This window comes from Agelaius tricolor, unplaced genomic scaffold, assembly GCF_023055355.1.
Source record: "Agelaius tricolor isolate 1412-34295 unplaced genomic scaffold, bAgeTri1.0.p SCAF_14, whole genome shotgun sequence".
Lineage (NCBI taxonomy): Eukaryota > Metazoa > Chordata > Aves > Passeriformes > Icteridae > Agelaius > Agelaius tricolor.
Window position 1 is genome coordinate 18,755,593 of NW_027269274.1, and position 15,214 is coordinate 18,770,806.

The window sequence follows — 15,214 nt, forward strand, 5'->3', positions numbered from 1 at the left end:
TGTTCAGGGATCAAATGTGCCTTGTCATACCTTGGAATCCAGCTGTGCAATCACTTTCTGCCATGGGAGGAGAGCTGGACACTGGGAGCACACCTGGGGCTGAGCCAGGGATCAGGAGCAGGCACAGGGTTTTGAATTTCTAGAAGGATCCAAAGACAGTGTGAGCAGCCCTGGGCCAAGGCTGAGGGTGCCAGCCCTGGGGAGAGCACCAATGACACTGGAAATGACACTGGAAATGACACTGGGGGTGACACATGAGAACAGGAGCTGGTGGCACTGCTGGGACACTGGAGAAGTCTCCATTGACAGGGAGACCACCCCAGGGCCACTGCCAGGTTCCTCAGTGCCACCCCAGTGCCACTGCCAGGCCCCGGAGTGCCACCCCAGTGCCACTGCCAGGCTTCTCAGTGCCACCTCAGTGCCACTGCCAGGCTCCTCAGTGCCACCCCAGTGCCAGTGAGTGCCACCCCAGTGCCACTGCCAGGCTCCTCAGTGCCACCCCAGTGCCACTGCCAGGCCCCTGAGTGAATGCCACCTCAATGTCACTGCCAGGCCACTGAGTGCCACCCCAGTGCCACTGCCAGGCTCCTCAGTGCCACCCCAGTGCCACTGCCAGGCTCCTGAGGTGCCCTCAGCCCAGCTGGGCAGCCCAGGGCTCACTGTAGGCACTCAGTGCCACTGGGCACAGCTGTGGGGCCCAGGCAGCCACACAGGGCTGGCACCTGTGCCACCCCTCCTGCCCACACCAGCACTGCTGGCCTTTGGATGGATTTGCCTGCACAGGTGATTTTCACACCAAATCCAGCCTGAAATGCTGGATTTGCCTGCACAGGTGATTTTCACACCCAGTCCAGCCTGAAATGCTGGATTTGCCTGCACTGGTGATTTTCACACCCAGTCCAGCCTGAAATGCTGGATTTGCCTGCACAGGTGATTTTCACTCCCAGTCCAGCCTGAAATGCATCCAAAGTGCACTGAGGAGAGGGCACTGCCCGAGCTGGGCATCCCTGAGGGTGTTTGTGCTGCCAGCTCTGCTTGCTGCCATGGAAATGGCTGGGCTGCCATCAGCAGAAGGTGCCCCTCATTCAGCCCCAGAAGATGCCACTGCAAACACTGGGGCTCTTGATGACATCCTGAGGGGCTGGGCTGCCTCCTCCACGGTGCCAGTTAGAAAATCCCTTTTCCCATGCAGGAAATGGAGTTTGCTGTAGGTTCCTGACCTGGGGGACAGCGATGAGCCTGGCCTGTGTCATGGAGCCCCCAGATTGTTGGTGCAGGGACATTTTCCCTGTTCCTGAAGGGAGAGCACCTCCCCAGGGAGGCTGTGGGGTGTCCTTGGCCTGCCCCCACACCCTCCCAGATGTGCTCCACCAACCCTCCTGAGGTGTCCTCATGGCATCTCCCTCACCCTGAGCCAGGCCTGCCATGTTTCCAAACCCTGCTGAGCCAACAGGAACTTTGTGTCTCTTTCCTTTTAGGGCTTTTTTTTTTTTTTAAATTTTTGGAGCCCCCTTTCTTGCCTGGTTCACAGGGCTTTCTCGACCTCAGGTAATGACAACCACTTTTTGAGAATTAACCATCTCCAGTGGCATGGGAATGCTGCTCACCTGGACTAGAGGATGGTGGATGTTGACATTTGAAATTCAGCTGTTTTCACCAGGGAGGGATTCCCTGAAGAAGTTGAGGAACAAACAAAATGCCACAAAATTGGTCTTTTCAGGAACAGAAATGCAGCACCGGGGTTTTTATTGCTGTAAAGGATTTCCTGACAAACTCCTGTAGGGAAAAGCCCCCTGAACTGCAGACTGTGGCTGTGGCAGCCCCACCAGTGGGGTTATGGTCCCAAAAAAGGTAGGGATGCTTGGAAGGAGGGCAGGACGTGGCCTGAGGTTTGCTTCTGCCTCACACACACACCAATTCCTGGCTCAGGCAATACAGAGGCTTAGGAACACACCTGTGATTTAAGAGCACTTTATTGTTCTTTAAGGCTACTTTTAAGTACAAAAAAAAAAGATGGCCTGCCAAACCTTTTTTTTTTTTTTTTTCCAGGTGAAACAAGGCCACAAAAGAATGGTATATTACAGATTTACAAACACAGAGAGAATCTTTCAAACTGAACTGTAGATAACCTGGCTCTGTGAAGAAGCTTCACCACGTCTCATGATGGTGAGTTCAGTTTAGTGTCCTTCCACCTCCCCCCAACCCTTTGGCTTTCGTGACATTGTTGTGCCCAGTATCTGCTTTACTGGACGTAGCACATTAAATCTTTATTGCCCTCAAATCCATTTACCTATCTCAGATAAGTAAATGTAACCTTGTAAAACAGCTATTATTGAAAATATTAGCTTTAAAAACATTATCTTATTTGTGTTTACAAAGAAATAGAGGAGTCACATTTTCCACAGAGTCCATCTACAGTATTAGTATTGACTGTTATACTGCTCAGTAGCCTGTAGCAATAACAAACGAGTGGCTATTAATGCTAATGCAGTGTCCTCATAGAATAACTGTGTTCCTGCACTTTTTACTGTATTACAGACAAATCTACAACAAAACAAAAAAAAAAAAGATCAACTTTTTTCTCCAAACAAACGAAAAAAAAAAAAAAAAAGAATGATTACAATAAAGGAAAGGGAAAAATTAAATAGCTACATATCATTAACAAATTAATTGTTCCTCAAAAAATACCTACAAATTTCTCTGTACATTCTTTACGCACAGCGTAACGATGGTCTTAAAGTTACCTATATAAAAAAGTGTTTTTTAACAATCTTCCTACAGAGAGTAGGGTACTGAATGCCAAAGCAAGGAAGCGTTGACTACCCAGTAAGATGGTAGTGAAATGTGTAAAACTGGGGGGCTTAGGTGTTGGGTTGGGGTTTTTTTGTGTTTTTTTTTCATTTTTTTAAAGAAAACTGAGCAGCCACCTTCTCACCAAGAGTAAGAGCCAATCTCCCAATCTCTTTCTACCCTGCACCTTTTCCAAATTAAATAGCTTAACTTTAAAAAAAAAAACAACAAAAGAACAAACCAAAAAAGCATAAAATAAAAGCCACAATGGACCCAATACTGTAACATAGTCCATAATACATCACGTGGAGTTCATCTTCCAACCAGTTCTCACTTCCTACACTGAGCCCATCCTTTCAGGGAGCCCAGGATAAAAACCAAGCCCTGGCTGCAACTGTCCTGGGAAGATGGAATGTACTGGGGAGAGTAGTTACACTTAACAAGAAGAAGAGAAGCTCTTAGCACTAGCACAGCTGTGGTTTTATGCCTGCCTCTACTGCCTAATTTCTAGTTAGTAGCTATTAATATAGCAAATGATAATAAATGCAGTAATACCTGTATAAAACCTACTGGAGGAATGTATGCTGCGACTTGACGTAAGGCTGATGGATAGGCTTAAAAAAAACCAACCAAAATCCAAGAAACAAAAGGAAATATCATCTTTCACAAACTGTAACAATCTGTTGTCCAGCCAAGATGTGTAAGGGTAGCAGTTCCTGCAGCTAGTTCAGGGTGGATTACACAGACTGGGGTTGGGAAGCAGATCCCTGTGAAGCAGCCGTGCTGCACGAGGCCTGTCCTGAGCTGCCCTCGGTGCTGCTGCCACTAAAGTGAATAGCAAATACAAATATCATAGAGTACAACTGTACCAGCAGTAAGTATATCTAGGGTTGTTACTGACAAAAATAAACTAATTCTGAAGAGAAGCTAATAAGTATTATGATTCTTACTGTCTATACATTAATAGATACCAGCTATTTTTCATAAAACATGCATCGTTAAGCACTATGGAACCCTCCAACCTCAGCTCTATTCTAACAAACTGCAGTGTTTAGGAAAAAATGCCCGTGTTCTGTAAATTATGCAGTCCAGTTGCAAGCACTAAGCACCTGAAATCTAAAGAGAGAAAGACCTATAACCTGTATGAGACTTCCCCTTCCAAAGCTGTTTTGCTCTAAGAAAAATCAAACTGATAGAAATGTCATCCTTAAACCCTTTTTTCAGCAGTTTGCCCTCAAAATATTTCGCCTCTTCCAGAAAGTTGCTGTGCAACTTCAGTCCTCCTCCAATAGTGCAAATCATACATGACAGTTCTTTTCAAGTATATACATACAAAATTACTTCACAGAGGGAAAAAAAAAAAAAGCAATGTAAGCAAACCAGACAAATTCTAGTCTTGAGAAGCTAAGAAAAGCAAAAAAAGCACTTGGGTCAACCAACTAAGTGTAATGGCTTTTGTGGATTAGCGTGCATTATTTTTTTAAGGGGCAGCAGATTTGCATCAGAGGTTTCTTTGGTAATTGAGGCAGGAAGAAAAGGATGCTACATCATATGAATCTTTATGAAATAGTTCCTGCTATCGTCTTTAAGGGCACCCTTTTACAAAAAAAAAAAAACCAAAAAAAAAAAAAAACCAACAAAGTGAGTACACAAAACCATGTGCTGCAAACTAACCTCCCCTCCCCAGCCCTACTGAAGCACTTGTTCCAAGCTCAGTCGAAGCATGCAGCTCCCAGCACGGCAAGGGCTCTGTCCTCAGGAGGCCACGGAGGGTGAGTGGTTGTGGCTGACCATGTGTGAGGAGGGCGACGCCCGGCCCCGCCGCGCCTCGGGGCTGCTGCCCACGGCGTCCTTGGCAGCCTTGATCTGCAGCCACGTGTCCCCCAGGGCTTTGGCAAAGTGATCATCCACCGAGCCCGTGATGGACACCGAGTTCGCCACCGGCTCGGGCTCCTTGTAGTTCTTGCCCAGGCTCCTGCGGAAGTGCTCCTCCACCACCGGGTCACACGCAGCGGTGGCTGTGGGGACAGCACAGAGGGGCATTCACACCTGCACTGCACTCCCAGCCTGCATTTCCATCCTGCTTTGTCTCACACACCTTGGAATGGCCTTAAAGCTCAACCTTCAACCACCCCCAACCACTGTCCCAGGCTGCTCCCAGCCCTGTCCAGCCTGGCCTTGGGCACTGCCAGGGATGCAGGGGCAGCCACAGCTGCCAGGGGCTGCCCACACTCCCAGGAACAGCTCCTTCCAAAATCCCACCCATCCCTGCCCTCAGAGCCTGCCCACCATCCCAGGAACAGCTCCTTCCAATATCCCATCCATCCCTGCCCTCAGGGCCTGCCCAACCTCCCAGGAACAATTCCCTCCCAAAATCCCACCCATCCCTGCCCTCAGGGCCTGCCCATCCTCCCAGGAACAGCTCCTTCCAATATCCCACCGATCCCTGCCCTCAGGGCCTGCCCACCCTTCCAGGAACAATTCCCTCCTAATATCCCACCGATCCCTGCCCTCCGATCCTGCCCACCCTCCCAGGAACAACTCCCAATATCCCATCCATCCCTGCCCTCAGAGCCTGCCCACCATCCCAGGAACAGCTCCTTCCAATATCCCATCCATCCTTGCCCTCAGGGCCTGCCCATCCTCCCAGGAACAGCTCCTTCCAATATCCGATCTATCCCTGCCCTCAGGGCCTGCCCACCCTTCCAGGAACAATTCCTTCCCAATATCCCATCCATCCATGCCCTCAGATCCTGCCCACTCTCCCAGGAACAGCTCCTTCCCAATATCCCACCCATCCCTGCCCTCAGAGCCTGCCCACCCTCCCAGGAGCAATTCCTTCCCAAAATCCCATCCATCCCTGCCCTCAGGGCCTGCCCACCCTCCCAGGAGCAATTCCCTCCCAAAATCCCATCCATCCCTGCCCTCAGGGCCTGCCCACCCTCCCAGGAACAGCTCCTTCCAATATCCCATCCATCCCTGCCCTCAGGGCCTGCCCACCCTTCCAGGAACAATTCCCTCCTAATATCCCACCGATCCCTGCCCTCAGGGCCTGCCCATCCTCCCAGGAACAGCTCTTCCCAATATCCCATCCATCCCTGCCCTCAGGGCCTGCCCACCCTCCCAGGAACAGCTCCTTCCCAATATCCCATCCATCCCTGCCCTCAGATCCTGCCCACCCTCCCAGGAACAGCTCCTTCCCAATATCCCATCCATCCCTGCCCTCAGATCCTGCCCACCCTCCCAGGCACAATTCCCTCTCAATATCCCATCCATCCCTGCCCTCGGGGCCATGGGTAGACATTCCCCTTATCCCACTACTCCAGGTCCTTGTCCCCAGTCCCTCCCCAGCTGTCCTGGAGCTCTTTTAGGAACAGGCAGGGGCTCTGAGCTCTCCCCAGGGCCTTCTACAGCCCTGCATCTCTCCTAGGCTGTCTCCAGAGCACAGAGGCTCCAGCCCCCAAAGCCATCTCCCTTGTAGCTTAATGCTTTGTCACTACAAGTTCCTGTCACTAAGATGACCTTCCTCACACCCTTACAGACCTGGGAGTGGGCAAGGAGGTGGGAAGGAAGGAGTTAAAATGAAAAAAAAAACAATGGGATTAAATATTTTTAACTGGAACAGGTGAGCATTTATACGTAATTGTATTTCTCCCTCAGGCAAGTAACAGCTCCAGCTCCAATTCTATGGAAACCTACTCCCAAAACAATCACATAGAATTTATATTTAGGTTTAAATGGAGTTAATGATGCAAAGAGTTGTTTAAAATCAGCTCCCAAGCCTGCTGATAGCAGTCAGGTGTGAGGAGACCCCATCCTAAAGTGCAGCATGCCAAAAGCTGAGCTCGGGGTTTCATCTCACTCCACACACTTGTGCTGGGAGCAGTCAGAGCTAAATGAATCAGGAGCACTGCAGTAAGGGCTCTAAGACTATTACAAAAGCCTTAAAAGGCAGGTTTTGACCCAGAACTGTAGTAATTTCTCAGACTAAATACAAGAGCACTGCAGTTTTATAATTTAGAATCAGTATTTGTATGTCTTAATAAGAATTGTCTTTCCAAAAACACATGGCACTGTTGGGATCCATGGCACAGCCCCCCTGCTTGATTGATCCTAAAATAAACCCAAGTGTCATGCACAGACACCTCTTCACCTGACAGGACACAAATCTTTTCTGGAAACATCCAGCCCGGTTCCCATGCCCACTGGAGCAGCTCTCCAGGGATCAGTAGCACCAGTTTGTGAGTTGATAACATCTGAGATCCCCAATGATTGATTTCTCCAGTAGTCTAAGGGGCTCCTTCAGCTCCTAATTCTAGTTAGCAACAGTATCTTTAGAAAAATTTTAAAAAATGCTATTTATAGCAAAATACTAATAATTACCCTGCTGTGGGCTTTAGGTTGCTGCCTGCATCATGCTGGTATTGTTCCATGGACACATCCTGCCCTGAGCTTTTGGCAGTGCTGCAATCTAAAGCTCTGCCCAGCAGGTAAAGGATGTGCAAGGGAAGGGCTGAGCTCCCCCTGTGCTCTGTGAGCAGTGAGGGTGAGCAGGAGCAGCCCAGCTTTCCCAGCAAGTGCTGCCTGAGCAGATTTCATGAGCAGTGCTAACTGCACTGAAGGCACCAAGCTAAAGCTCCCTGCTTGGGTTGCTGTAGCAACTGCCTTCCAAAGGGTTTTGTGTTATCCATGCAGAGCAGGGTGCAGGGTGCAGCCTTTGGAAGGGTATTTGTGGCTGCAGGAAAGATTTCTGGGACTGCAGCTGAATCACAAAAAAGTCTCCTGGCCATTGAGAGAGCAGGGGCAACTACAGCTCCTAAAAAAACAGCGTGGGGGGATCTGCTGGCCCTGGCTGCTGTTTGTCAGCTGGATTAAAATAAACATAATGACTTATTTGTCTGTGTGGGGTGCTTGGTTTTTTGTTTTTTAATAAGCTTCTCCATGCAAGAGGAAAGAACACCCATCTCTCCCTAGTTCTGCAGCAGTACCTCCAGCTGTGGCACAGGAGCAGACAAATCCATCATTTCAGCTCCTTTTCTCCCTGTCAGTAAGGGCACAGTGGGGACCACTCTGCTCTGCTGGGACCCCAGTGAGGGCAGGCTGGAGGGTGGCACTGCCTTGGGGATGTGCCTGGGGGTGTGTATTCTATTGCCAGCTCTTAGAGGTAGGACAGTTCTGTTCATGGGCAGTTTTCTTTATCTCTCCCACAAACCCATCCTCCTTCAGGAGATATTTTCTGTTCATGGCCACTGAGTGTCCCTGCAGGGCTGATCCAATCCCATCATCCCATGGGGAGAAGCTCCGCCCAGGGGAGGAGCCAAGCATTCCTACCTGGATCCAATCTGAGCTTTGGGACAGCCCAGCAGCCTTTGCCCAGTGCATTGCCAGAGGAGCAGCTTCTGCTGCCCTGCATGGCCAGAGGGAGCCCAGGCCCATCTGCAGCAGCCCTGGAGCTGCAGAGGAAAACTCCCCCCTTGTGCAGGATCCCTGCTCCAGCAGAGCCACAGCTGGCACTGCAGGAGGGCTGAGCCCCCATGGGATGGGGCTGTGCCACCCCTGACACACAGGGGACACACAGAGCTCCTGCTCTCACTCTGGCACTGCTGGTTTGTATCACTGCATTTCATTTTAATTTTCCTAGTCAAGAACTGTTATTCCTATTACCATATCTCTGCCTGACAGCCTTTTAATTTCCAAACTGTGATAATTTGGAGGGAGGGGGTTGACATTTCCCATTTCAGGGGAGGCTCCTGCCTTCCTCAGCAGCCAGCTGTCCTCTCCAAGCCCAGGCAGGCACTTACAGCTGGAGGGTCTCCTGTAGGCAGCCCCGGAGCAGGCGCTGTGGGCGATGGGGCAGTGGGACAGGTTGCAGTTGCGGTTGTTGGCAGAAGCACAGGTGATCACAGAGGGACGGTTCTGGGGGGACACAAGCACAGTGGCACACTCAGCACCAGCAATTCAACCCACTGCTTATTAACCCCCAAGTATTCTGCTGTTTCTTGGATTAAAAATAAAAATCCACATCACATTTCCACAATGGTTATTATGTAAGTGAACAGAAAAAGGGCAGTGTGAAAGTAAATCTTAATCTTACACTGATTGTTGCTACTTCACAGCAATTAAACCCATAAGCTATCTAATTCATATTAAACCCCCAAATATTCTGCTGTTTCTTTGATTAAAAATGAAAATCCACATCACATTTCCACATTGGTTCTTATGTATGTGAACAGAAAAAGGGCAGTGTGAAAGTAAATCTTAAAAATAATCTTACACTGATTGTTGCAGCTTCACAGCCATGGCAACTAAACTCATAAACTATCCAATTCATATTAAACCCCTAAATATTCAGCTGTTTCTTTGATTAATTTTTTTTTTAAGTCCATTTTTAAAAATCTGTTGCATTTCCATCGAGGTTATTTCAGTGAACAAAAAAAGGGCAGTGTGAAAGCAAACCTCTGAAGTGATTTTACAGTGATTGTGTCAACTGCACTGAGCTCCATATCAACACTTTAAATGTTTGTTTCATTCAGTGGCCACACATAGAAGGGGTTTGTAGATTTTCCAGGTATTTGTTGTCTTGGAGTTATAATTTTGATTCAGGAGTTGAGTTTTCCTAGCTCTACCTCTGTATTCCACAGTGCATCCTAATCCCATGGGATGTGCAATAAATATGAAGAACTCTGAGCCTGTCTGGACCACAAATCCTTTTTGCCTTTCCAGCAGGTGAATTAATTTATAATTAATACTTAATTAACTTCACTGTCATTCTCAGCACATGCAAATTCCCCAAAATGTCTATTCCCAGCTGCATTACATTAGAACTCCTCCATCTGGACTTTAACCATAAAATACTCTTTTTACAGTTGGTTACTATGGACATTTACACAAAGCCTTGGGAAAAGAAATGTCCCAGGTGGCTGAAGGGAAATACCACAGGTAGTGGAATAAATTGCATATATTTGAATATTTGCATATATTTCAGGTGGCTGAAGGGAAATACCACAGGTAGTGGAATAAATTGCATATATTTGATACTCCTCCATCTGTATTTTAAGTGTAACCATAAAATACTCTTTTTAGAGTTGGTTACTATGGACATTTACACAAAGCCTTGGGAAAAGAAATGTCCCAGGTGGTTGAAGGGAAATAGCACAGGTAGTGGAATAAATTGCATATATTTGATGATGCAAGGAGTCCATTATACTCAATGCAAATGAAGTAGTAAGTGTTCAAAAGATTAACAGAACTGATGGAATTTCATTTCTTGACCATTTTACCCACAAAAAAATCGCCTGCCCCCATAGAAGGTCAGGGAGGAAGGAGGGAATTTCCCTTCTTTGGTGGGACTTTAGGCAGAGTAAGAGCAAGAACAGTAAAGTAAAAGAGCTGAGCTTTCCAGGGAAGTTTAACATCATTTTTGCCAGGACAAAACAGCAATGTGTTTTTTTTACCTCTTACTGCATTGGCAGCAAAGGAGAAAAAAACAAATAAAGGAAAACAGAAGAATTATTTGATTTTTCTGTAAACAGTTCACATGTGGGAGGAATTATTTTCTGTAGGGGCGAGGATTTTGTGCCTCTCAGAAGTGGTTTTTGAGAAAGGCATGTGTTTAATTCTCTTATTTAATTCTCTTCAGAAGAGTATTTTGGACATGCAGGAGGTGGGGAGCAGAGAGACAGGTAACAATACCTCAGAAATGCACATGCCAACACCTTGAAGAACCCAATAAGGGTTCCTTAACCTCTGCTATGGTTCTGTGGGCATAGAATATAGAAAATTTTATAAAAATATTGAGATAAACTGAGAATTTAGTAATAATTACTAACTACAACAGCTGAATAACCCTGTCCTGCTGCAAATAAGGTATTCTTCTAAATGTTTTATTAGAAATGAAATCTCATTCCACATGTTAAGGTTAAAAAAAATCCCCAAAACAAGGAAGGAATCATCAAACTGGGATTTATTTTTTTTTTTCTAGTGCACTTTTTATTTTGTATGATTTCTACTCTGTGCTCTTAGCAAGGCCTTGCCCCAACATCCTGTTTTGCAAAAAAAGTGATTGTAATCTGGTTCAAAAGGGAACAGAGAGGGATCCAGGGAAGGCAGAGCTTGGGTACTTGAATTTCTCAGTGCTGCAGCTCATCACAGCTCAATTCCCTGCTTTGTCTCTCCACTTGGAGGAAGGATAAAAGTGAGTCTGACACATGAGGAAACTGTTCTTGCCTACAGAAATGGCTCAGCTTCTGCACTTCTGCAGCAAAACAAATGCCACGTGCAAGATGGCAAAGAACCACCACCAAAAAAACCTGAACAGCCACTCCAGCACATGGAAATCAGCTCAAATAATCAAAAAGAATGACTTGGCTTTAGGAAAGGGGTATGAGTGATAAAACATTGCTCTGAACAACACAGAAAATGCTTCTGGCTGCCTAAAACTACCAAGATCACCCAGAGTCCAATTCTCCCTTTCTGTTGTACCCCTTACCCCTTCGTGAGGGTGGAGAGCTGGGGCAGGGGAGGGGAGCACACAGGGATCACAGGAGGGGCTCAGGGGCTGTCCCCAGGCACTGCCCAGCAGGTGCTGGGCCTCCCTGAACCAACCACCCTCTGAATTCCCAGGGAAAACACAGCTATTCCCAAAGAACACCTCATGCATTCCCAAATACAATTCGTGCATTCCTAAATATTCATAAATACAACTCATGCATTCCCAAATACAACTCCTGCATTCCCAAATAAAATCATGCATTCCTCCTGCATTCCCAAATATAACTCATGCATTCCCAAATACAATGCATGCATTCTCAAATAAAAACTCATGCATTCCCAAATAAAACTCATGCATTCCCAAATATTTCCAAATAAAACTCATGTGTTTCCAATACAACACATGCATTCCCAAAAAAACCCTCATGCATTCCCCAATAAAATTTGTGCATTCCCAAATAATAAATTCATGCATTCCCAAAGAAAATTAATGAATCCCCCAATACAACTCATGCATTCCTAAATACAATGTATGCATTCCCAAATAAAACCTATGCATTCCCAAATAAAATTCATGCATTCCTAAATACAACTCATGCATTCTCAAATAAAAACTCACATATTCCCAAATACAAGTCTTGCATTCCCAAATACAACTCCTGCATTTCCAAATAGAACTCATACATTCCTAAATACAACTCCTGCATTCCCAAATATCCCTAAATACAACTCCTGCATTCCCAAATAAAATTCATGCATTCCTAAATAAAACACATGCATTCTTAAATAAAAACTCACATATTCCCAAATACAACTCTTGCATTCCCAAATACAGCTCCTGCATTCCCAAATAGAACTCATACATTCCCAAATACAACTCCTGCATTCCCAAATATCTCTAAATACAACTCCTGCATTCCCAAATAAAATTCATGCATTCCTAAATACAACTCCTGCATTCCCAAATAAAAACTCACCCATTCCCAAATACAACTCCTGCATTCCCAAATACAACTCTTGAATTCCCAAATAGAACTCATACATTCCTAAATACAACACATGCATTCCCAAATAAAATTCATGCATTCCCAAATATCCCTAAATACAACTCCTGCATTCCCAAATATCCCTAAATACAACACATGCATTCCCAAATAAAATTCATGCATTCCCAAATAAAACCTATGCATTCCCAAATATCCCTAAATACAACTCCTGCATTCCCAAATAAAATTCATGCATTCCCAAATAAAACCTATGCATTCCCAAATAAAACCTATGCATTCCCAAATATCCCTAAATACAACTCCTGCATTCCCAAATAAAATTCATGCATTCCCAAATAAAACCTATGCATTCCCAAATATCCCTAAATACAACTCCTGCATTCCCAAATAAAATTCATGCATTCCCAAATAAAACCTATGCATTCCCAAATATCCCTAAATACAACACATGCATTCCCAAATAAAATTCATGCATTCCCAAATATCCCTAAATACAACTCCTGCATTCCCAAATATCCCTAAATACAACACATGCATTCCCAAATAAAATTCATGCATTCCCAAATAAAACCTATGCATTCCCAAATATCCCTAAATACAACTCCTGCATTCCCAAATAAAATTCATGCATTCCCAAATAAAACCTATGCATTCCCAAATATCCCTAAATACAACTCCTGCATTCCCAAATAAAATTCATGCATTCCCAAATAAAACCTATGCATTCCCAAATATCCCTAAATACAACACATGCATTCCCAAATAAAACCTATGCATTCCCAAATATCCCTAAATACAACTCCTGCATTCCCAAATAAAATTCATGCATTCCCAAATAAAACCTATGCATTCCCAAATATCCCTAAATACAACTCCTGCATTCCCAAATACAATTCATGCATTCCTAAGTACAAACACATGCATTCCAAATAAAAACTCACCCATTCCCAAACACAACTCCTGCATTCCCAAACACAACTCCTGCACTCCCAAGCTTGGGAATGCCACAAGGAACACCACAAGGATGTCCCTGTGACATTCAGGGTGCATTTTTAACCCCGTGCTGCCCGAGGAGCAGCCTCTCCTCTGGCTGTACCTGCCCCAGCTGTGGCTGTGCCCGGCGCCCTCCCCGTGGGCCGACGCCAATGGCGGTGCCAGCCCCGTACCTGCTGCCGCTCCACGCTGCTCAGGCTGGGGGAGATGCCCACTGTCCTGGCTGCATCCAGGCTGTTTTTGGTCAGTGCTAGGGGCTGCTCCATGCTCAGGCTGGGGATGGAGGTGTACATGTGGTTGGCGTGCAGGCTCATGGTGGGGGCAGCCGCCCGCTCGATGGGGCTGCGGCTCCGCTCCCGGTGCTCCTTGCGGTAATCCCCGTTGGCAGGCTTGCTTCTGCAGGGAGCAAACAGGGAAAAGGGATTGCTGTGCTTCCAGGCTGCCCTGAGACATGCAGTGTTCCACCAGCTCTGGCAGGAATGCACCCTGCCAGGGGCAATCCCCCAACCCCCCACATCTGCTGTTTGCCAGCCTGTCGGAGCTCAGTGCACCCCTCCGGGTGCCCAGGGCTGCCCAGGACCCCAGCGGGGGCTCAGAGACCCTGGCACACAGCCCAGAACACCTTGTGACCCCTGGAGCAAGTGACCAGCTTTGTATGAGGACCTGAAAGCCACAGAGGTTTGAATAGTGTAATAATAAAATGATCACAGGGTGAAAATGTAGATTTTAGGATTTTTGGTATGGGGGTTATGGGGACAAGATGGAGGAACTTGGGCGTGTCCAGCCTTTCTTTCTTCTTCTTGTTCTCCATTTTCTGCAGTGATGTTGGCACTTGGGATTGGTTCAGAGTAGAAGTGCACTGTCTAACACAGGTGATAGGTATTGGGAATTAAGTGTAAATATGTTATATTTAGAGTAGAAGTGCACTGTCTAACACAGGTGATAGGTATTGGAATTAAGTGTAAATATGTTATATTTAGAGTAGAAGTGCACTGTCTAACATGGGTGATGGGTATTGGGAATTCAGTGTAAATATGTTATATTTAGAGTAGAAGTGCACTGTCTAACATGGGTGATGGGTATTGGAATTCAGTGTAAATATGTTATATTTAGAGTAGAAGTGCACTGTCTAACACAGGTGATGGGTATTGGAATTAAGTGTAAATATGTTATATTTAGAGTAGAAGTGCACTGTCTAACAGAGGTGATAGGTATTGGAAATAAGTGTAAATATGTTATATTTAGAGTAGAATTGCACTGTCTAACATAGGTGACAGGTATTGGGAATTAAGTGTAAATATGTTATATTTAGAGTAGAAGTGCACTGTCTAACACAGGTGATGGGTATTGGAATTAAGTGTAAATATGTTATATTTAGAGTAGAAGTGCACTGTCTAACACAGGTGATGGGTATTGGAATTAAGTGTAAATATGTTATATTTAGAGTAGAAGTGCACTGTCTAACATAGGTGATAGGTATTGGAAATAAGTGTAAATATGTTATATTTAGAGTAGAATTGCACTGTCTAACATGGGTGATGGGTATTGGAATTCAGTGTAAATATGTTATATTTAGAGTAGAAGTGCACTGTCTAACATAGGTGATAGGTATTGGAAATAAGTGTAAATATGTTATATTTAGAGTAGAATTGCACTGTCTAACATGGGTGATGGGTATTGGAATTAAGTGTCAATATGTTCTATGTAGTTTGTAGTATAAAAGGACAACACCGCCCCAGGGGCGGTCAGAGTGCCTGTGGCTGCCCTGCTGAGCAGATCTCAGCTGGGCAGAAAGAAAATTTTATAGATAAGAATTAATAAACAACCTCAAGACTGAGAAGTGAAGAGTCCAGACTCGTTCTTCAACTGCATGGGCCAAAACAGAGACATCCTGCACATCTTGGGGCAGCAATCAACAACCAAAACACGAGAGC

The 15,214-nt window shown here is 45.7% G+C and overlaps 1 protein-coding gene across 2 annotated transcripts in view; it reads right to left on the reverse strand.

Annotated features, from left to right (window-relative positions):
* Positions 1-1,957: 1,957 nt before the first annotated feature.
* VGLL4 (vestigial like family member 4) overlaps positions 1,958-15,214 on the reverse strand; it is a 100,498-nt gene continuing 87,241 nt past the window's right edge. For both annotated transcript variants that reach the window (XM_071440040.1, XM_071440041.1), the window contains 3 exons: positions 13,454-13,676; positions 8,592-8,706; positions 1,958-4,808 (listed from right to left, as the gene is read on the reverse strand). In XM_071440040.1, coding sequence (XP_071296141.1) covers positions 4,546-4,808; positions 8,592-8,706; positions 13,454-13,676 — 601 coding nt within the window. In that variant the 3' untranslated portion in view covers positions 1,958-4,545. The remainder of the gene's footprint in view (positions 4,809-8,591; positions 8,707-13,453; positions 13,677-15,214) is intronic.